At 37.6% G+C, this 24066-nt stretch overlaps 1 protein-coding gene across 6 annotated transcripts in view; it reads right to left on the minus strand.

The window, feature by feature from the left end:
* Window positions 1-3287: 3287 nt before the first annotated feature.
* Window positions 3288-24066, minus strand: part of LOC139758131 (rhotekin-like) — a 126643-nt gene continuing 105864 nt past the window's right edge. For all 6 annotated transcript variants that reach the window (XM_071679268.1, XM_071679269.1, XM_071679271.1 and 3 more), the window contains 9 exons: window positions 19776-19984; window positions 18336-18434; window positions 17905-18015; window positions 16144-16323; window positions 15719-15813; window positions 15216-15322; window positions 12889-13005; window positions 10566-10833; window positions 3288-9399 (listed from right to left, as the gene is read on the minus strand). In XM_071679268.1, the coding sequence (XP_071535369.1) occupies window positions 9212-9399; window positions 10566-10833; window positions 12889-13005; window positions 15216-15322; window positions 15719-15813; window positions 16144-16323; window positions 17905-18015; window positions 18336-18434; window positions 19776-19984 (1374 nt within the window). In that variant the 3' untranslated portion in view covers window positions 3288-9211. The remainder of the gene's footprint in view (window positions 9400-10565; window positions 10834-12888; window positions 13006-15215; window positions 15323-15718; window positions 15814-16143; window positions 16324-17904; window positions 18016-18335; window positions 18435-19775; window positions 19985-24066) is intronic.

The raw sequence follows: 24066 nt of genomic DNA on the forward strand, positions 1-24066 counted from the left end.
ACCTGAAGACAGGTTACTTTTTATCGACTTATCGTTCCGTGACATCACGTACCGTCTAAAAATCAAATATTATATAAACCGGATCGCGAAATCTTCCTTGGATCATAAAAAGGTGCTTAAATGTACGTCTTGCTTAAACATTCTATAAGTATGTTAGGCATAAAACCACTACATATGTTCTCTATGAGATAATAAGCTAATATGAAACTAGCGATTAACAACCACCTTGTCCGACAGAAGCAACTCAGGCGATAAAGTTCAGCGGCGTGAGATCTGAGCCTAGTTCCCTACTTTTATTATTTTGCCGAGATCCTCGACCGTTACTCACCGTTATGCTGCACACTTGAGGCCCAGTAGGAAACATCCGCAACACAATATCAAAAGTCATGCCCTGTCTCTCTTTGCACAGGAGACTCAAACAATCAATCTTGTCCTTCTAAGAAACAAATCTCCCGCCTTATGGCCACTCGGGGCCGTCAGAAATAGTTTTTAGCAATACTAATCAAGATTCGTGCTAGCTTACACTGACTAACTACTCAAATACAAATGCAGTTTAGCTTATGATTTGGTATAAATGCACCCTGGTATTCTTAGAGACATTTTAACTTCTTTTAATGATGAACGTAAAGAGTCATTTACAACTTGACTTGGCACAGTGCATGTTGGCCGTCGGGATGGCTTGAGGCAGTCCTTATGTTCACGGTATGGTACAGAGGATAACTTATGTCACCTACTCCCTTTGAGAGATTGTATCTTTTTTTCTCTTATCGAAATAAACATATCAAACAATCGATTAAATATTATCTCACAATCAACTCTTGGTGATCATTACTTGCTAGGTTTTGCGCTGGAAAGAACCTCTTAATTTGAGTAAAAGAAAAATTTTCTCTAAAATCCAGCTTTTGGCACAACACTGCTCAATAAGTGGCTGGACTTTCCTTACACTTGGTTATAAGGCACTCAGAAAAGACAAGCGTAATAAAAGAAAAAAAAAGTTGGGCGAGGTTTCAACGCTGAACGAGAGATTTGAGAATTTTCCTTTGTTGTACCCTAAACGCCCCATCAAATTAAGCTATCTGACTGTGGCGATGCTATCTTTTATTAATTAACAAAGGGGAGAGCACCAAGAACTAACTTCAATTTGTTTTATATGTAAGTAATATACACCCAACTAAACTGAGCCTGTTAACAAAACAATACTGCTACATCCAGAGTTGAATCCGTACGTCCTAGTTTACTCAAAATCAATTATCTTACAGTCCCTTGCCGTCAGTATTTGTTTTTGATAAATAATTTCTTATGATAAAATCTAAACTAAGTTTATAATATTCTCAATATACGACAATTTGTGAATAATTACCACACAAAAGCGAGTCCAAACATTTTTTTTCAGCCCTAAGTACAAATGTTTCTTTCAGCAAAAAAAATAAATAAATATACTATATTCAAAACCCTACCATTACAATCTTGAACAGATTTCTTCTAAGACTTAGATTTTCAACATGCAACTAAGTAGATGATGGTGTCTTAAACCAAACCAGCTAGCTAGCTATGCAGACTGAGACGCTTGTTTTACACTGTGACTAAATGTCGCATCAGTCGCAAAGGTCATCATATATTTTGCCCTCGTCATTTGCGGAAGGCACGCAGTGATACTCCTTACGAATCTGTGATGAGTATTATGAGTAAAGGATATTCCTTACGTAATGTGATGAGTAATATGAATCAAGGATATTCCTTACGTAATCTGTGATGAGTAATATGAGTAAAGATTAACATATATGTTGGTGTTTACTTGCGAGAAAACACATTTCTGTGGATAGTCCAGTGTTATGTAGACGTGTGATGAACTATGATGTAATATGTTTATCATGTAGGGATAAATCTAGAAAGGTGACCTTGGATTTGAAGGAAAGGACAATGACGGAATGGGTAAACTACCGATATATACTAAACAAGAAGCAGTTAGTGCGCACTTCTTCAAGCCCGAGTTGTACAAAAGTAAAATGTAACGCGCTTGGCTATTTCCTATGTTCATCATGCAACACAGTTACCGTGGGTTTTTCGCAATGATCAGGATTTGTATTCTGTTTAATGAATTCTGTCCTAAGTTAGGTAAATGTCTGTCTGGATAAAGAACAATTTCTATATTTTGCCTGGAATATGAAATAACTACATGTTACTTGAAAATAGGGGGAAAATCGTTGATTCAAGCAACTGATTCATTCTTATCAACAAGCATCTTCCATCTTCGAGAACATAGCCTCAGCAGAGTGTAATGTATAAAAGCAAAAAATATATGACCTGCTGCCAACTTAGCACACAGAAAAGTGCTACAAAACAAACGGTAAGTGGCCTACAGCTCCGAGCACAGTCACCGGCGGAGTAGCGCCATACCAACAGGCTGTTGAACGACATGGCCAACAAGACCTGTCGGCTGATTGGAAACCAACAGGACAGCCTGTGGTCCTCATGCCAAATGTCATAGAAGGCGACTAAAAGGGGAGGGAGCGGGAGGCTGGAAATCCTCCCCTCTCGTTTTTTTTTTAATTTTCCAAAAGAAGGAACAGAGGGTGGCCAGGTGAGGATATTCCACAAAGGCCCAGTCCTCTGTTCTTAAACGCTACCTCGGTAATGCGGGAAATGGCGAATAGTTTAAAAGAAAGAAAAGAAAGATATGGAAACAACACGTAAAGAAAGGCTGACAAAGATGATCATCATGTCAGAAGTGGAGATGAGTAAGTGATATGGGGGATGAAGGAGATGGAAGGATGGAGTTAAGAAAGCTTTGGAACATCAGGAAGTTAAAACTGAATGGAGTTAGAGGTTTATGGGGACATGAGGCAGTGCTCTCATTGGGATAAACAAGATCATAGAGATTACAATATGGAGTGGCCATTAGGGCTTGTTAGTGGATGGTTGACTCATGTGTAAGTACATTATACATGATTACAGGTATTCAAATGAAGCTGTTGTTCATTTGGTCCTTATGCTAATGTAGAGTAAGAAAAGCCAATTAGGAAAAAGAAGTGCCACCGTGTCAAAAATCAACAATGAAAAAAAATTGATAATATCTATGTTCAGATAATTTCTTGGTATTCAGACTCTAAAGATGCATTATATATAAAGTTCTTGAAAGAAACTGTATACATCTGTTTTAGAAGTAAGACAAACTACTGAATAAAGGAACTTATAAGTAGTTTCAAGATTACAAACATGTATATGTATCTATCATGGAATGCCACCGAAGAGAAAATTCATAAAGTCAAGGAAGAATGAAATATAACTATAAATATATGATAAGTTTTATTACAAACTGTAAATCCCCCAAAGAAGCAAAATTACAAACAAGATGCAATAAACCAACCTAAAATAACTTATGGCGGGTGATATCAACACTACAATCAAAGTGTTGTTAACTTTTACTTATATACATTTATTAATTTCTGGTTTTTCAACAAATCATAACAACTAGAGAGAAAGAATTTTTTTACAGAACAAATTGCAATTTAAAGTTTACTTTTTCACTTTCTGAATATCAAGTAAAAACTATTACGATATATTCTGAAACATACATACAAAAAAAAAGGAGTCATGATTTGGCAGTTACATATGAAGTACAGTATCTTTAATTTACATGCAAATTATAGAAAATGCAATGTACAGAGAAGGAATGAATTTTTCAATATACACAGCAGAAAATGAAAATATCACACACGTTATCATCTCAATTTACCAAAATGCTGTATTTGGTATACAGTATTTGGAAAAATTGAGACAGAAATAGTAGTAAAAACCTGCATCTACTGAAACAAAATATGATGCATCATACCACCTTGGAAAGTATGAATATCTCATAACTAACTTTAAACACTCAACATTGCTTATATGTAATACAGGTAATAAAATTGCAAGAAAAGGTATATGAAACATCACTTTTCCAACTATCCCATTCTTAGTATTACAAAACCAGTTATGTAGTTGCATCATACCAAAATGCAGCATCTTTTGCTACAGTTCATCAAAACTAATCTTTTAACATCCATAATGCCACTATCACATCTTCCCATCAACTAATTACTACTCTCAAGAAATAATGCTCGAGCTTTATTTTAGAATATAAGGATTAATGCATGTTGGAAAATAGTAGCCATGAACAAGCTGCCAATATCAGACATCTGCAAAGTGAATATTACTAACAAGCTTTAACTACCAGCTTATGAACAGTACAATTTGTTACTGTTACTTTCAATTTAGAATCTACAGAACCTACCAAACATCAACTGTGAATGGATAATTGTTCACATAACTCTCAAATAAACCAACAGAGTACAGCAAAGAATACTTCTCAGTGCTTCTTGGAGTAACATGAAGGGTACAGTAGACAATGACAGATGCCTCAGCCTAATGTCCCATCTTACTTGCTTTAACAGCACAGATAAGGGAGCTTCTTTGAAATAGCGGTGACTTCAAAAACTTACTGGAAGCTTTAAAATACTGTTGCTATGATGTCTTCTCATGTTTGTTACCTGAATGACTCTATCATCAGAAGGCAAACTCAAAAATTTTGAGATAGAAAGTTTTCTCATGTTTACACAATCTAACTCTTGTTCTGCAGCCAAAAACCAGATGTAAGTTTTTTCTTGAAGGCACAGTTAGAGCTTATGGACCATTTAACTTTTGTATAGTTTATCATGGGAACTGCATGCTACCCGTATAAAAGCTCATATCAAATGGGAAAAAAAAAATTTCTGCTGGCCCTAAACCAAACCCTATTAACATACAGACATCTCAATACACAAATTCGAGTCCAAATACTGATGACTAATCTTTCTTCTTCCAACCTGTGGATCTATTTCAATTAAGTTCCACCAAAAGGAATCAGCTCCAACTACTGTGGCAATCATATATAACTAAAGAAAAAAATAAGTGCCTAACTGTGTCACAGTCTTCTGAAAGGAAAGGCTTACAAAATGATGAGGCAACAGCATTCTCATCTGTGAATGGATATAAAGCCTAATCTTTCTTCAAACTACAAAAACTTTTACACCGTTTCACTAATTTTCCCATTAATTTTTGATCCACAGAGATAGATCTTTAACTGATAAAATACAACAAACTACAAGAGGATGACTCCTTATAAAAGAAAATACTTCCTCAAAGTTCTTTTCAAACTAAATGGTCAGAATAGGACTTCCTAATCATAAAGTTGGTCTTTAGGGTCATGAACATACATGGTTTGTAAAATGCAGTTTCTTATTGTCAATATTAGTCATTCTCATCGCCTTCTCTAAATTAAGGCAATTGAAAATTTTTTCATTATCTCCAAGCGCTTCAGCATCCCATATGCATAATTGTAGCTCCCATTTAAGATTTCAGAACACAAGCAAGGAATCCTGTTAAAGCTTGATTAATGCCTGGGTGGGTGGGTGGAGAGAGTTTGTGTGAAAAGTATAAAATATTAGTTTTGGGATCGTGTGAAAAAGTCTGGGGGGCTGCTGCCTTATGGAGTCTTGTGCCCACATACTCTACTAAGCAGTACAGGATATATAAGCTGCACATACTACATGCTACTGAGTTCCTTGAATAGCAAAATGGGCATTGGAAAATATATGAAAATATCAATAATGTAATGAATACTGCAAAATACACATTGAACATGCAAATACTACTATGTTCAAATACTACTAAGTTTTCCACAATGCTGGTCAAGTAGGGTAACAAGTGTCCATTAATACAGTCATAACTTGCAAATAAATGCTTGCGATGTATAAAAGCTCTCTTTTAACAGCTGGAAAACGAAATTCCTTAACTTGTCTTTCTTAGCAAAAACAAATGAATCTTATGATTAACATTTCCAACAAATGGAATCTACGGTCAGTACAATTCTTTTAAAGTGTAAAATGAAAACCTGAAATGCACATTGCTCAAACTGTGATCATGATTCTTGATTTGTAACACAAGGATGAGTCTAATCGAGAGTAACAAATTCTGAAATAAATATGATATTAGCTAACAAAAACACTACTTTATCATGTTATATGATAATCCTACTGTCAACAAGATTCAAACCAAAATGGTATTAATTCACTTACCATTTTATTACCAAACTTTCTATTTTTTGGTTTAAAAAATCTAAATTACAAAATATATCAATGAATGTCTAAATAAAATGAGGTAAGTTATATTTGAAAAACGAAAATGACTGATTCCCTATTAATCAGGGACAAAACATGCCATCAACCAGTATATCTTTTGCAACTAATTGCAAGAAGACCTTTGACCTCTGAATGAGTTACAGTTGTGTATAGATCATTTACATCTCTCCATATCAACATCAAGTGAACTAACTGTGAGCATGCTTATGCAAATAACATTTCATTAACCACGCCTAACTCTACATATCATGAGTCCTTCACAATGGTTCCCTTGTATATATTCATATATCACTAAAATTTAATTAAACACTGTTCAATAAAATAATGCCTTATTTAGACACCAGCACTGTATGATCAATGTGCTAATAGCATCACTTTGGTTTTGAGGAAAACCTTTTGTATCTATAGCAGCTGAAAATCAAAACTGCATTTTTCAAATCTAAAGAGCTTTTCTTTATTCTATGTCATACTTAATCTACTCATAAAACTATATTCAATCTAATTCATATAGAAATCAACAACATTATCATCTTACAGAATATCAGTAAAGGAACAAAAATAAAACTGAAAACATTTTCGGAGAAATTTTCAATAGGACTCGTACTCAGCAATCATTCATTGTACTAAGTCCTTAATACAACCCTTGTTATAAACTACATCCAAGAAATAATGTTGCACATTTTGGTGTAAAGGTGCTTTCCATTACAAAAATAACAAACATTCTTTCTTTCAAAAATGGTGTAAACTTAACAACACTTTTTCTGTTGCTAGTTGACAGAAGTTGCCTCAAAACTGCACAATGAAAAGAAAGTCTCCTTAATACTTATGACCATTCACAGAGTTGGTCTCTTTTGAGTCTAATCTTAAAAAATATTCCTCAAATTCATTAGCTGCAATGTGAAAATATTGGGAACAGATGCCTTACATGAATGTTTGCAGACTCTACCTGCAAGTGGAAACACCACAAGTAAGAATCCACCTCTGACAAAGCTGTATCACTATCAGCAGAAGGAAAAGAGTATATCTCCCAAGACCTTCTTACCACATAGGGGCCCAACTCACCCTACTCCTGCATGGAGTGAAACCTCAAAATTGTAGAATCCCCATAAATGAGTTACAACAGTTTCTTTCATACATGTTGCCATTTCCTACATTACCAAGGTAGTACCAGGAAAAGATTAAAAAATAGCCCTATTTGCTCATGTCCACTCTCTAGTTGTCATTATAAATTCACAAACCTAGAACCTTCTATCCACAGCCAAGTCCTAGACCTATCTGTGGTTTCCACTGACCACTTTATATGCCCTGGCTGAGCCCAACTACAGCATGTTTCCCCATGTATACTGCATCATTCCAGTTCACTCTATCCCATGCATGCCCTATTATTTGAATGCATGTTTCACTCCAACCTTCGATCTCCTCCTCTGTTTTCCTTTCTTATTCCCTCCATATCCAACATACATATCCTCTTATTACCAAACCTCTCTTTTACACTATCATTTCTTATTTTATCTACCTTCCTCACACCACATAATATCCTCAACATTTCATTTACGAAAAAGCCACCCCGTTCTGTACTTTTCAAGCAGGGGCCTATGCCTCTCATCCGTACAGCACCATCAGCAGTAATATACCATCAACCAAATCCATCTTTACACTCAAACAGTAACCTATCTTTCAATACAAAGTGGCTATTCTTCATCTGTTTCTTGTGCTACCTTACTAACACAAGAGACAGTGAATATGGTCAAAAGAAATGCCATACCATACTCAAGCAGAACAAAGTAATTATAGTTTTAAATATCTTAGTTAAAAAATATTCCTACCTTACTAATGTGGTACAACTGTAAGACTTTAATGGATTGCTCTGTTATACTTAAGATCCAAGAGATAATAAAAAGTCGAATACTACGGTAGATCTTAAATCTATCATACTGCTACACATGGTGGCAATTTCTCCTAATATAATTCCATGGATATGAAGTAAAAGCATCATAATTTCAATACTAAAAATATGGACTCATAAACTTCCCTAATCAAAATTGTAGTCAACCTAAAGGCTTCTCCTTTACTGAAAATCAATTAGCAAATCCCATCAGGCTGAACCAATGTCTAGAGACATGGCTAGGATCTGTTCAAGTCTCACATGATCAAGAAACATACCATAGCTCCTTAATTAACCACATTTATGGCACAACAATTTTCATTTCTAAAGAATACACTGGTTAATGAAAACTTTTCCTACAAGATGTGCTTTTTTTCAAGACACCCATGATTCAATAATATTACATCAGCAATTTTTTCCATCATTTCTTACTTCACAAAAATGTCCGACATAATCTGCCTTGTTCCTTCTATAGCAAAAGTGGTTTCTCTGAGGATGATGTACACTGCCATATATAAACTTCTCCCTATTAATGATTGGTATTTGCAAGTACTTCTCTTTTCTGAAAGACACACTGATTGATTACGTCAAACATACGATTACAATACATAAAATACCTATTGTGTAAATTCAACAGTGAACATAGAGAGCTTTAAGGTCTTTTCATGCCTAAATACACTCTAAACCTATTCAGGATGCTAAAAGACGTCATCATTTATTTTATAGTGGATACTGATTAAGTAGTTATCTGCATGTTATACTGCAACATATAGAATCTTCCATAAAAGTTTAATCATAGTGCTTTAAAATGAAATACATGTCAGACAGTCTGCACTCAAACCACTCACCTAAACTTCTGCACATTAGTTTATCTCTTAAAAAGAGATGAAGCTGTTGTCATTAATCTTATCTAGGGAAATACTTCAAAGGAAAATAGAATGAGTGAGTGCTCAGTAACATGAAAATCAACTATTCCTTCTCTAGGCAGACTGCAGTGCAGGTTATAAATAAAAACAAGAAAATGCAGTTTTCAAGTAAGTGCTTTTGGAATAAATTAACAAGTTAAATTGACTGATCCCTTCATATGTAATCATTAAACAGGTAGTATGTACAAGACAGGCTGCCAAGATGCTGTGGTGCTTGACACACACATGCCAAGCACATGAGCCTAACTCTTACTCTTAAAGAAAGGCATATTACTCTTGACTGAACCCCATCTTCTAAATGATGCACGGGAGGAGAGAGTTAGTGCCCTTGGTCTTGCAGGACCCTGGGCAGGAGTACAATAATTGTTGACAAAAGCAGAAGACCCATACAGATCATCAAATGATGATTTCTCTGAGCCTGGGGAGCCATCTGTTGAAGCAGGGAAAAAGTGAATTTTACCACTTGTACTTAGTACAGAATAAACAAGTGAAGTGAGACTAAGTTTTTGGCCTATGACTGGCAACATATTTAGGTATGGCAATCACATGCTTATCCATTTACCTGATACAGCAACATTCAACTTTCACAAACACTGTAAAATATATATCATACCTAGAAAGCCATTGAGAAGAAAAAAAATTTAATATTAAGGATCAAATAAGTAATCATGCCAAGCTGGATTAGAGTGCAATATAGTCTACTTAACAACTTCACTGGGAACTGCAGTTGCATTGCTAATGTGATTTAGGTCTCTCCTTGCATAGTCAAATTTTTATCCTGAAGAGCATTAAAAATATTTCATATCTGTAAAACTATCAGTTACAAAAGAGTGGTAAATAAACTGTACCCACAGTCAGACAGAAAAAAAAAAAAAAGTCTGACAACTCTACTGCCTTCTCAACGAATTGGAAGAATGGGGAAACCTTTACTTCACTTCCAGTTGAGCATTCTTTAGAGAAATTCCTTCATACTTGTCATAGTCTTCAAGCTCCAGCCAATGATGTAACCTTCCATATGAATTACAAAAATACCTTGAAAATAAAATGATGCCCTTTCTAAAGTAATTTTGAGAACAATTCAAAACTGAGAGGTTCCAACTATGAAGATAAAATACTCTACAATATGCTTTGGTGAAAAATAACAGCACTCCTTTATTCTTCTCCTCACAGTCTTTACACTCCTGCCATATATCTGACCCTTCCATGTGATCTACTTAGATAAAATCCTTGAAAATAAAATAATACTCTTTTTGAAGTAATATACTCTGATGAAAAGTAACACAGCATTCTGTGTAATCAGTCTCAAAACTATGGACTGAAGTTGCAGTAATATTCAAGAAGGAAACGACCAGCAACAGAGAATGATCATTGGTTAATTGCTAAACACACGAGAGTTCTTGTGATAAAATGAATTCTAAACTGCTCCATTCTCTGTATAAAATAAAGCAATTACTATTGCAGCTTGATAAGAAAATTTCTCTTCTTTCCTTCATTATAACTATGATTGAAAACACACAATTCAGAAAATTTCTGAAGCATACCACAGTCTGATTAAGGGATTCTCACTAATACACAAGTTAAAATTCTATAGCATACCTCTGAGTGGAGTCTCTTCATAAAGTGAAGCAAATCGTCCTCTTCTGGGAAGGATGAAGTTGTGTCGCGTTGGCTGTGGTGTAAGAATTTCCATTTCTTCCTCTGCTGCTGGACCCCAATGGCGATGGTCAGCTATATGCTGCTGTAAACATCTGAACCATGAATCTGCTTCACTCTGAGTGTCGAAGGTGAGTGTAAGGTGTCCACGGTCAAATCCAGATGCGTTGATTACCATCACAGTGACTCCATTTTGAGTTATCTCTGTGTTCTGTAAAATGTCACGATGACAATAATAATAAATAAATCTTCCTCAAATTTCTATATTTTACAATATAAGTAATGAACAATTACTGACTGTGTTACTTAAACCATGCTGTTTTCATCAGAAGTTATCCATCTTTTCTTCTCTTATTTTTGATCCATCCCAACCGATGCAAACTTGGGTTTCTTACCTATACATCAGAGATGGGATAAGTACTTCTTCAGGCAAACTTGTTGCACACTCTACTCTTAAGATTACTCATTCATCAGAGCTCTCAGTGCCATCTTTCTCCTTAGCGCAATTACTTTTAACTACAGCTTTCTCATTATCATCTTTATTCCCAAGTATTCAAGCTCATATCCAACTTACAAATTTTCATCATGCCAACTAATCTTGCACTTTGATCTCCTCCTGGAATGTGAATATAAGCATATTCCAAGTTTATGGGTGCTATTCTGTAATACTGATGATTACATCTAACATATCCTGTTTCAAAGTACCATTTTAGAACTTCAGATAAGGTTAAGGTAAGAAAAATCTATTTCGGATAAATACTGCCCTTCTTTCTGAGTTCCAACTTTTCAAGTATAATTATGTATTTTAGATAATTCTTTGAACAATAACACCAAATATACCATTTTTTCTTTTTTCACACTATTCGCCATCTCCTGCGTTAGCGAGGGAGCATTAAGAACAGAGGACTGACCCTTTGAGGGAACTACTCACTTGGCCCTCTTCTCTGTTCCTTCTCTAGGAAAATCAAAAACAAGAGGGGAGGGTTTCCAGCCCCCCACTCCCTCCCCTTTTAGTCACCTTCTACAACACACAGGGGATACGTGGGAAGTATTCTTTCTCCCCTATCCCCAGGGATAAAATTTTCATATTGCCATCAAAAGGCAACAATTAGGGTATCTAATTGTCCTAATTGTCATATAGGTTGTTTTGCTTTGTGGATATATCATTTGAAGTTACAAATACCCATGAAAATCATATCTGATCAATTAGTTTTGAGTGCACTATTACACCTACAGACTGAACTCAATATGGTGAAAACAATCAGTCAGCGAATAAGTCAAAATGCAGATCAATGAAAATGTGAAAAATCATGATATATAATGTAACATTTTTTCTAATTTTCAGAATTCAGAAGAGCCTATGAAAACATCTTTCATACAAATGCTGCAGCCTTGGGTGTTCAAAAGTGCATCCAAGGACGACTGCTTTGATCATTCTTACCTGAAAGCTTATGGACATATCCTACTGAATAATTTCTTTGTAAGACCAAAAACAACAAAGAAAATTTGCTAAAAAATTATCTCATGGAATTCACATGAGAATGCTTCCAACAAATCTGCTCTGAATGCACACTCGAGTACATAGTCCACAAAAGAGAGTATGAACAAAACAATGAAAATTATATACTTCTCTTATAACAATGAAATTTAAATCAAATTTCATCTTCTCAGGAAAGATGGATAAGACTTTCAATGGTTCTGTTATTTCTTTTTTCTTGTTTTACATTACTGAACCTCACATTCTCCTTCATTTTAAAGCCTCCTCTGTTTCCACAAACTTCCCATGGAACTGTTAAACTCATCTTGGAGTCGATTCTGCTGGTATACTAAAGTTTTGCCACATTTAACAACATGACTGATGTTTTTTACTCTGATACTATTAAGATCAAACTACTGTATCCATAAACTAAAACTATACTCTCAATTGTAATCTGGATCAAGGGGGTTTCAGAAATGTCTTAATCTAATAATAATGAGTGAAGTCTTAAACTTGAAGTGAGTGTCCTATGTTTAATCTCATCTTTCCAACTGTCATTTAAATATCTATAATGACATCAAAATTAGGGCTAGCTACCCTAAATATGAAAACTTGGGGGGAAATGCTTTTCACATTCAAAAATATCATCCCTTAAATTTTTTCATTATCCACAGAAGCACATTGTTTTGGAGGGCAACTATGTCAAGAAAGAAGCATAACGACTTAAACCATTAAGTAACAAACACATCTATACATAACACATTAACTTGAGAAGATAATAGCACATACCCGGTCAATGGAGAGAGACAGAGGGTGATGAGGGGAGAGATGAACATCTTCTTTGCTTGCCCATACCTCCACCTGCCATCCAAACACTCTACACCATGACTGCTGGTGTTCACTCTCCTAATCAGAGATAAATGACAATTTCATATAGTTTCAAAAAAATGACTTCATTTGTAGATGTTACTGCCTTTCCCAATTTTGCAAGACAGCGACAGTAACAAATGAATCGCTAGCTGTCCTATGTAATGTATGTAAATCAGAAACTAGCATCCACAGCCAAGCCTCACAGACTACTTCATGGTTAACCTTGACTGCTTCATATGCCCTCGTCCAAACCTAATAATTATATCTACACACCTACAAAATCTGTAGGAAGTAAAAAAAATACCAAAAAATCTCCTGCACGCCACAGAAGGTGACTTAAGGGGACAGGAACCTGGGAGAGATGGGCATGTTTATCATTTTGAAACACTGCCTCCTGTGCACATGAAAAATTATTGCATTTGCCTCAAAAAGGGATCATAGAAGAGTTTTTATGGTTTAGTTCATTAATGGTAGACGTATCCCAGCTGCATTTTTACATAACCCTTCCACCTCTTCTGCTACCATAAATCCCAAAACTATCTTTTCCACTTCAGAAGCATCAAGAGTAACTTTATAGACTTTTTTCATATAAATGAAAATACTGTAAATTTAGGTGTTAAGGGGCAATTAGGTAATGAATTTTTGCTACATTTACCCTACATTTTCCTAGGTCTGCATATCCCTTCCTATTATCATTCTTGGACAAGGTTCTCATATAGTGTACTGATGTCTGCAACTGTTTCCCTTAACTTGATCCCAAATTTAACCTGACCAACATAGCCCTCCCTATGATCATCATCTATTAAGCCAAAAAAGTATGCAATACACCGTTTATGTACTGGTATTTTATAATAATGATAATAATAATAGTAAAAAAATAATATGCCACCATATGAGACAAAGGAAAGAATGAGGAATGAGTGGTTTTTCCTGCCAGCAACACTAAACTGTTCATGTCCTTCATAAAGCTAAAATCAGAATATGCATATCAAGTTTGATCACTAAACCTAAAGAGGCACTTACATCTAATAGAGATCTAGTGTAGGACAACAAAGATGATACTAGAATAAGAAAGTCAAGTTACATGGAAAGGATAAAGGCTTTAAAATAGTCCACACGGGAAAAGAGAAGAATGTAGGGTGACTTGGTCACAGCATTAAAACTTTGAAAAGAGGTCAATGACATGGGCAGTGAAAAGTTCTCTAAAGATGTAGGGATAGAGAAATCAGAGAACATAACATGAAACTAACCAAAAACATTAAAAAAGAGTAAAGAAATATTTTCATAGTACAAGTGTGGTGGAGGTGAAGCAGGCAGAGGAAACCACAGAGAGGTCTGTGGGGCCTGGTTGTGGATAAGGAGCTGTGGTTTCAGTATATTACACATAAAAGCTAGAACATGGGTGCGAATAAATGTTGCCTTTCTTCATATGTTTCTGGTGCTATCTTGCTATTGCTAGAAACGGCAATAAAGTATGAAAAAAAAAGAAAGTGTGGTATATGAATTGAACCAAAGGACTGAGAACATGGTTAATACAGACAACATACATAAATTACTGAACTTTCAAGAGATAGGGCCCCATGAGTGTAAAACTCACTCCCTATACAGTACAAAATGCAACTACAAGGAGGCAATTACAATTTTCATTTTAAACCTCTATCATGGTACTGGATACTCAGTTTTTATGCAATACCATTATCTCCAATAACTATACAATGATATTCGAAATAAAACAAGTGGACTGGAAGGCACTGAATGAATACAGAGTGTCAGATTCAAAGATCAGTATCAATGGAACATTACTATACTTGTGTAATGAATTTCTACTTCAAAACAATACTACTTTGAGCTCATTTTCTTACATACATACTTGTATCAATGATGTGCATCTGTGGTATGGCAAGTTTCTTTGGATTCTATTCCTATTTTTGTGTCAAAATAAAGTTCAAAAACCTCACCGAGGATAGCAACCCCCATTTACCCTACTGAATCCTACGGTACAATGAGATTCACCATCTGGTGATTCTGCATGCTGTGTTTCCCTAGAAAACCTCTTCAATGCTGAGAAGGGATTAGGTGTATGGTATGCTCCTGGCACATTTTCCATTAAAAAAAAAAAAATGCTTGATATAGGCTCTTCCTCTACACTTGATAATCGATCTAAACTTCATACTGGAGATGCGACAGACCAACCTTCTTCTTACACTATGACAACATTGAAAAATATGAAGAATTATGCCACTTACTGGAACATAAGCATAACCAGTAAGTCTCTCTTGAGTAGCACAATCAGGTTGTGCAGCCAGACGACAGCAGAAATGACCAAACAATGGCAACTGATGAGCTTGATTTTCTGTAACAACAAAAAAGTGAGGGAACAACCAGTATATTGAATTATAAATACATAAGAGAAAATGTGTATCATGGTTACATAGCCCCTTATAATTATCTTTTAAATTACTTCAGAGAAAGAAAAAGTACCTACTTATGAATAAATATCAATGTCAAGAATCCAGACAACTTTATACCTGATAAAGAAAGGAAGCATCGGTGGGAGTGATATTTTCTTACTTCCTAAGTGTCTCTCAGAAATAGAAATCACCCACTTACCACTATGTTTTACTGTCAACATATCAGCTATCCTTTCCCAGTTACATACACTTTCCAGTTTTATGAAATAATAATGAATATGGCAAATTCAGTCAAACTGATCATCAGTATAATAATAAAAATAATTCATACTCCTTACCAACATTTTCCATGGCAAGATCAAATGTTGCTGTGTTGTTGGACACATTATCCAAACTTAATTTAGCAGTAGCTACCAACTCGAACTTTGGGCCCCTGTAAAAAATATTCAATTTTACATCACTGAATCTAACAGTGAAAACTCATTTTAAAAGTTTAAAAATATTCATCTATACAGGTTTCATGCATAAAACTCTTTTTAAGATGTACTTTTAAAAGTATAGAAACAAAAAAATTACTGAAAAATTGCTTGGAGATCACTGCTATTTCTTTAAACCTGAAACCAATATCAAATGGATGCAAAATGTGTTGAGCAGGTATCACTTAAAACATATCTCTCAACATTAATCCCATGAGGAAAAGTCATATGTACAAAGTAATAACCATTAAAGTTGCTTAAACACGGGAAAACATTAAATCACTCACATCTCTCCATTTGATAACTCATCCCTAAGTGAAGCTGCCAATTTCCTGCCAACAGTGCGTGATATAGATGAATGTAATGTTCTCTTTAGCTTCCGAGGAGTACTTGCCATGGTTAAGTCATTCTGAAGCACATGGCTGTACACTTCCATGTTACACTCAAAATTGGATGGAATACTGTTGCTGTAAAAGATGGAAAGTAACAATACTTCATTACCTCCAAATTAGTGTTAGAGTAACTGAAAGACTTGAGAGAAAATCCACAGAAAATTATTTACTCTTTCAGATACCTTTAATATAAAAAACCTTTCTAGCATTACCTTTAAGCAAATGCACTATCTATTCAGTTACGTTGATAAAATACTTAAAATTCCACTCTTTTAAACTCCCACCCAATGAATAACAGACAATGTTCTCTCTCTTAAGTGGAATACAATCAATGAACTAACTACAAATACTTATCATTAATATGCAACCCCAGGAACCATCTTATGAGCTTCAGCAGTTTCAAGAAAGCTCAACAATCAGAAACAATATAATGATGGACTCTTTGGAGTGAAAAGTTCCTTAATGAAATTTTACTTATCTTTGTCAACTGACTACAGTACTTTTGATATTTGGGGTGGATATGACAGTGAATGGAACCCCAGGAACTAAGATAAACCATAGATTTGAGTAAGGCGGTGAAGGGCTCAGGCAGACCGAAGAATGTGTGGAAAAAGAGGTCAATATACTTAAGGGCAAGATGGGTATGTTTGTTCGATATGCCTGTTGCTGGGGTTATATGGTCAATTACATACAGGTATTACTGTACTCTGCCTATATGCAATCAACATTATAACTCTAGGACACAATGTACAGGATCCTTTAACAGCAACAGGAATACCAAACAATCAAACATACTCATCTTGCCCTTACAGATGGTGACCTCTCTTTCCACACATTCCTCAGTCTGCCCAAGACCTTCGCCCCCTCACTCAATCTATAGCATATCTTACTGTGGATCCATTCACCGTCGTATCCACTTATCCACTCCAAATATCGAAAGCACTCCACTTCCCAAAGTTCTCTCCATTCACACTTGCAATACAAAACATCTTCACTCTGTTAACTGTTAACCTAATAATCTTGCTTTTAATTACATTTACTCTCCACTTGCTCCTTTCACTCACCCTCCTAAACACAGAAACCAGCTTCAGGGGTCTCTCACTTGTATCTGCTATACACACACACACACACACACACATATAAACACCCACAAAACTGACAGACTGCAGACCTTCCCCTCTCCAAGACCTATGCATTCATCTCCATCACCACCCAATGAATAAACAGATTGAATAGCCATGCAGACATCAGACCCCTGCTGCAGACCCACCTTCACCTGCAACTACTGACCCCCTTCCCTCTTCATATCTGCACATATGCCTTACTGTCTAGATAAAAACTTCTCTGCTTCTTGAAGCTTTCTTCCATTACCATATATTCATAACACCTTCCAAAGAGGATCTCCATCTGGGCTATCCCTCAATCACACACTTGCACCCATTTCAAAAGAGAAAATCTTATGGAAAAGAGGCAATATTGCCCTAACTGACTCTCAATCCTCTTTCACAGAGTCATTCCTTACTCAATTAACCTTCCCTCTCTCTTGAATCTGCCACAAAAGAGGTGTAATCTCTAAACAGCTACCGATTCACCTCAGATTCACCTTCACCCCAGAATGCTATAGACCTTATGTAGATAAGGGAAAAATTTACTTACAAAACAATGATATCATCAAAGCAGATGTCTGTCATGGAACGGTCAACAGGGTTCACCATCACTGTGTCATAAATCTCTGTGCCAATCTTTAGAAGTACAAACACTGCAAATCTGAAACATTACAAAGAAAAAAATACACCTGAATATATATATAATTTTCTTTTTCATACATATTCGCCATTTCCCGCATTAGTGAGGTAGTGCTAAGAACAGAGGACTGAGCCTAAGAGGGAAAATCCTAACTTGGCCCTATTCTCTGTTCCAACTACATATCTAATCATGGGATAATATATGATTTGTAAAATGTGCAGATAAAACAAGACACATAACTGCTGTTTGTCTGGAACATGCAAACCTTACTGCTTTATCTCATGTTATTAAACTTCTTGCCTCAATGAAGTGCCTCTACTCATTAACTTAAATATCCTTACCTACGGTAGTCACCCTTATTCTTAAAGTGATCACTGTCCTTCCAGATGAGGGGCATGCGGAGGTCAGAAAGACACACACGTGCTAAGGATGGCTGTGACCTGTCAGTGCAAAGTGTACATTACAATCTCTAATTCCAATCAAGTGTTTTGTACATAAATTATCATAGTCTATTACTGGAACTGACTGATGTATATCACTGAGATTATCCTCCAACATAAAGTGATGAGCAATAACCAAACATCCTACGCACTTCTTTCCATGTCTATGAACCCCAGGATACAATCACAGCTGATGAATAACCCTGATACCATATGATTCTTGAAATAACCTAAATCATTACAAGGTATATAAAATATACTTCAAATAAAGACAAATTTCTATATTCCATCAAGGTCACCATTAATGTAATAGTTAATCTATTATGGTAAGTCACCCAGCATATTTTTTACTTTAAGTTCCTATGATAACTTCATGTAATAGCATGATTAAGGGGGTTGTGTTAGGAAGACCACCTCTGACATGAGTAAAGAGTGGAAACATACTGGAGGGAGAGAAAAAGGAAGAATGTGTGGAATGGTGAATGTGACGGAGGCATAAGTGTAGACTCATTTACCATGGCCATCCCCTTGATGGGAGTTCCCAGAGGGAATGAGCATAAGAGATACAGATAGAAAGATAAATGAATGGTTTCATCTATCTGCAGCATGAAGCAATGTTAAAAGTATTGGGTGAAAAGAATAGTTCGTGCTACCAAGATTCAAGGATCCTTTATTCCTAATATAATCATTACACACAAAACTTACTTTTACTTTTGTACACAAATCAAGATCTTCACTATCAACGACCGCATAGCACACACACAGGTATTCTAACTTTTAAATATTCCAACAAAAGACCATCACATATAAAGAACTATCAGGTTATAATGAAGTTATGTGAAAATCTCAATTCATTTTTCATCATCATATTTACAAGATAAACTAAGCTCAATTTTTTTTTTCTTATGCCAATAAGGTCATCTGAAGAACTAAAATCAGAAAGTGTGAAAATTTGCTAAGATAATGGAGGGAAAACATTTTCTAGAAGGAATTCCTAATGTTTGATATTCCTGGCATTTACCGAACATTTGACACTCCATCTTCCTTCATAACAGGTTTCCAAAAAGAGTTCTCAGCCACAGTCAGGTTTCTCACTAACTATAGCTAAATCAAACCCTAAGGAAACCAATACCGAAGGGCTACCAAAATTTAACTATTAACCTCTTCAGTAAGCAGGTATGAGCCCTGAGCATGACCGTACGACCCTTAAGTATGATGGCCTGGCCTTTGACTTAGCCTTCACGGCCAGGTCTAACACAAGAACATCAAACCAAAGAGTAATACCCTCAGGAATCGTATTGTGCTAAGGTGCTTATTAGACCTGCAACACGATTCACTAACCCATCTTGGGGGTGGGTGATGTCTCTCCTGCGCTGGAGCTCCGCCATGTAGGCTGTCATGCGCTCGTTGGAGGTGAGGAGGTTCTTAGCGGCCTCGAGGGTGTGGGGCAAGTTGGCTCGGGGTCCCTGGGCGCCACAAGCAGCCAGCAACTTGGTGGTGCCCTCACGCATCTTTATCTCCAAGGCGATCCGTTGTTCCAGGTCATACTCCTGCAATAAGTACACAGTCTGATCATTCCTTCCGAAGACCTTTAGATGGCGGTCAGCCACACATGCTCACACAATAGCATGTGTGCCCCTCATCACATTATACAGGTACTAAATAAGTGGAGGCTTATACACCACTGAACCCGTGATGCTACATACATACACATACAAAAAAACGACATACAAACGAATACCTACATATACTTTCCCGTTGAAGACAATACAAAATACAGTTCAAGGAAAGGCCAACTTTTCTTTGTGTTAGTTCCACTTAAACGACCTCTACGCCACATTGGACAGGAAACATAAAAGAGGACATGGCGCCCTGATGCCTTGTGTCAGTGAATGCCATTTCCTTTACCGCGGCGTGTGAAAATGATAAATGAATTGGTGGGAAAATATTGCCTAAACCAACCAGTTGAGAGAGAGAGAGAGAGAGAGAGAGAGAGAGAGAGAGAGAGAGAGAGAGAGAGAGAGAGAGAGAGAGAGAGAGAATGGCAAGAGCCAAAACGTTCCTCAATCGGAGGCTATCTTCGCTGAAAACAAAAAGAGGAAAAGATTGAAGAAATTGATAAGCGCTCAGCAAGTGTTTGTAGACCTGACTGTTAAAGTCAAAAAACAGAAACAGGGAAAGACGAAAGAAGTGAGAAAACTCCACAGCGCAGCTGTTTGTGGGAAGAAGCGGTATCCTGACGGCTTAATCCTCGAGTGACCGGTCTCCACAAATATCATATGAATATGGTAATTCATGTACCTATCTCTGGCATGGACGACAGTGGTAAATGACTTCAACAGCTCAACGTCTACAAGAACATTACACATCTCTCAGCACAACTGCGCGACAGGGCTGGAATTTCAACGATAGAAATGTGATCTTAACATTGCCGTTTATTCTCCTTTCATGTATCTTTCTTAGATCAATAAATAAGTTAATCATTCAGTAAAATATATCGAATACTGCAAACCTGACTTTCTGAGAAACAAAAACTGCTAAACGAAACTTGCAACCACGCGCAATACATGTGCACTTGCAATAAAGGAAATTGTGATGTCCAGTGCTAAAGCTGTTGTCTCCATTCGTTTATTCACATGTAGATAATCCACAAATGTTCACTTTAAAGCCAACAAAGTATCTAGTCTGAATGTCATGTGCTCCTCCGTGTGCAATGCTAGAATCCGAAGCACAATCTTGACCGTGCGGTAAATTCATCCTTTCCGATAGCACACAATGCACGGCCGCTACCTGGTGTATTCCCACCAAAAAGTCTGCTTCTTCCTGCTTGATTTTGTACCCGAAATCGAAATTATGAAGCGACTTCACTTCTCCAGCTTACCGTCGACATGAGTACAAACCAAGTTTCCCAATGTGGGAGATGGCTGTAAACATTTCGACCTCTTCAAACTCTCTCATTATAAATTGGTCATTGTCCAATTGATTTCTCTTATTTCATCACTTCCTAAATTTTTACATAAACATGATTTGGCATTTGTAATGGTAATATGAACATTTTCAGAGGTTTGTACGAGATTAGCCGCGCTAAATTTTGCAGGAAAGGATCGGGTTTATACACAGCAGTTCATGTTATCCCCGTTAATTAAACGGTCGAGGTCCGGATGTGATGATGGAACTTACGTGCTGTGGATCCGATATTTCTAGCAAAATTTTCATTACCACTTTTCATCTGCCGTTGGTAAAAAAAAATCTTTGTAAATTCTATTCTCCTGAGAATAGCAAGAAGTGGAAGGGAACTAGTAGTTTCTTATCCACTTCTATACATGATAATTTGGCGCGACTTTTTGAAGCCTCAGGAGGGCCTGGCCTATGAGGAGGAGGATTATCTAGCTACACAATATATGATCGGACGGTAAGGCCGACCGTGCAACAATTTGTGCGGTCATTTCCGCGAAATGGTCGGAGAAAGGACCAATGTCCGACTGTTAGTTTGTACACTACATTTCAGTACTTGTGTGCGCTATGAGAACGTCCACTCCATATTGAACTGTGCGCCCCAGTGAAGTTCCCACACATTACATACACATGTATAATACCTATTTTACCAAGAAAAATAGTACTGACAGTCATCTAAAAAAAAAAAAAAGTGATAAATACGGCAAAAAGCATAATGGTTGGCAGCTATGCACGATTCTTGAATGTTTTAAGCAACACATTTATTCGTCAGCTAGCTCACTGTCTCTGGCTATAGAGATGCATCACCACTTGGTTCTCCCAGCAAGACTACATGAGCAAATGTCAGCAGGTGTCGGTGTGTCAGGTGCAACACGTGGCGCTGCTCCTAAGATGGCAGGAGGAGGAGAGGCGAGTGCCGCCCTGACCCACTTGTGCTGCTGCATCCCAAGCCAAAGCTGGACCCTGGAAACCCGCCAACGGCCCACGACAAGGGTATCTGCTGAAGCAGGTCACCCCAGAACAATATGACTATGCAGCATGTAACTGTACCTAAGCAGTGACTCAATACGACCTTCCACGTAGCTGGTGAAGCAATATCAGCTCTGGTCTGACCCCTCAGCATCGCGGGGCCACCCACACATGGTATCCATGACTTACCGCCCCCTCCGCTGTGACCTCTTTTGCACCACCGCCCACAGGATGAGTAGGAGTGTACAATAAAATATCCGCTCTTGCGGCATAAATCAAATTCTTTCAGCCGACTTCACCATTTCCTAGAACGAGTCCTCGTCGCCTGTTTCAGAACAATGACTGGTACAAACCTTCAGGGATGTTCAAAGCCTGCTAAGTATTTACAAGAGTGGATTGTTCGTTTTGTATCTCCAGGATTAACTGTTTGCGAATCACTTTCTGGGACAGATAACCTAACCAATACTTGCCAGGGATAGCTGCTACCTCCTGGGACCGACTGACTGACTGTCACCCTCCTCCTGCAATTGATATATCTACTACTGAGGGTTTAATGGCCATTAGTATCTCCTCCTGAAGGTTTAATGGCCATTAGTCATTATGCTAAACTTTCAGGAACCTGCCACGAGTTCCCTCTGGTGACGTAGACAATCATTTTCGGGAGGACTGGAGGCCACTCACCAGCAAGAACTGTCTACCTCGTCAAGGGTGGACTGACTCAGTTACTTCCCAGGATTGATGGCAGAGCTGAGTGACGGCTGTGGTGGATGTATTCCTTCGCGCACTTTCTTACACACCTGCTGCCACACCTGTACTGTGTACACACCCACTCCAACACCTTGTATACACGCACCTTCCATACCTGACACACTTGTGCCGCCTGACAGCAGTTCCAGTTTCATGGACTAAACCCCCGGCCAACTACTGCACATATATGTTCATTTCTACTTTAAGTAAATAAATTCTCTACACAGTAACCAAGGATTCACAGGAACTTGGGTAATTCGAGACAAACAGGTAGCAAGGTTAACATCACATGCGTGGACGCGACTCAAGGTCAGGCGGGGAGCCTGTGGGTGGCAGGCAAGCAGCTCGAGGCGTGGATCATAATCAAGGTCAGGCAGGCAGCTCGAGGCGCGGGTGATGTTCAAGGTCAGGCGGGGCGCGGGAGAGTGGCAGGCAGGCAGCTCGAGGCGCGGGTGATGTTCAAGGTCAGGCGAGGCGCGGGAGAGTGGCAGGCAGGCAGCTCGAGGCGCGGGTGTTGTTCAAGGTCAGGCAGGGCGCGGGGATGGGTAGGTAGGCAGGTTTCCGGGACTGGATACTAGTCAAGGTCGAGCGAAGTCCCCTAACACCTCTGAAACTGGTCCTCAAGAACTCAGGGCTCAAAGTAGCAATCTTCCCAACTGACGCCTGCATAACTTGCATCCTCCGCGCGCGCGCACGCACGCACACGCACGCACACATTACTGACAAGATCTTCACAACAACAGACCAACACATGGCACAGCCACTGTTACCATAAATATCAGGACACATCCTGCAATCTTCAGGCTTAAGTTACTATCATAAACCATCTCACACACGGGAGGACCAACATCAACACCTCCACACGGGAGGACCATCATAAACCACCTCACAGCGGGGCCAGCATAAACCACTTTACACGGGAGGACCATTATAAACCATCCCCCACAACGGGCCCAGCATA

This window comes from Panulirus ornatus, chromosome 29 (assembly GCF_036320965.1).
Source record: "Panulirus ornatus isolate Po-2019 chromosome 29, ASM3632096v1, whole genome shotgun sequence".
Lineage (NCBI taxonomy): Eukaryota > Metazoa > Arthropoda > Malacostraca > Decapoda > Palinuridae > Panulirus > Panulirus ornatus.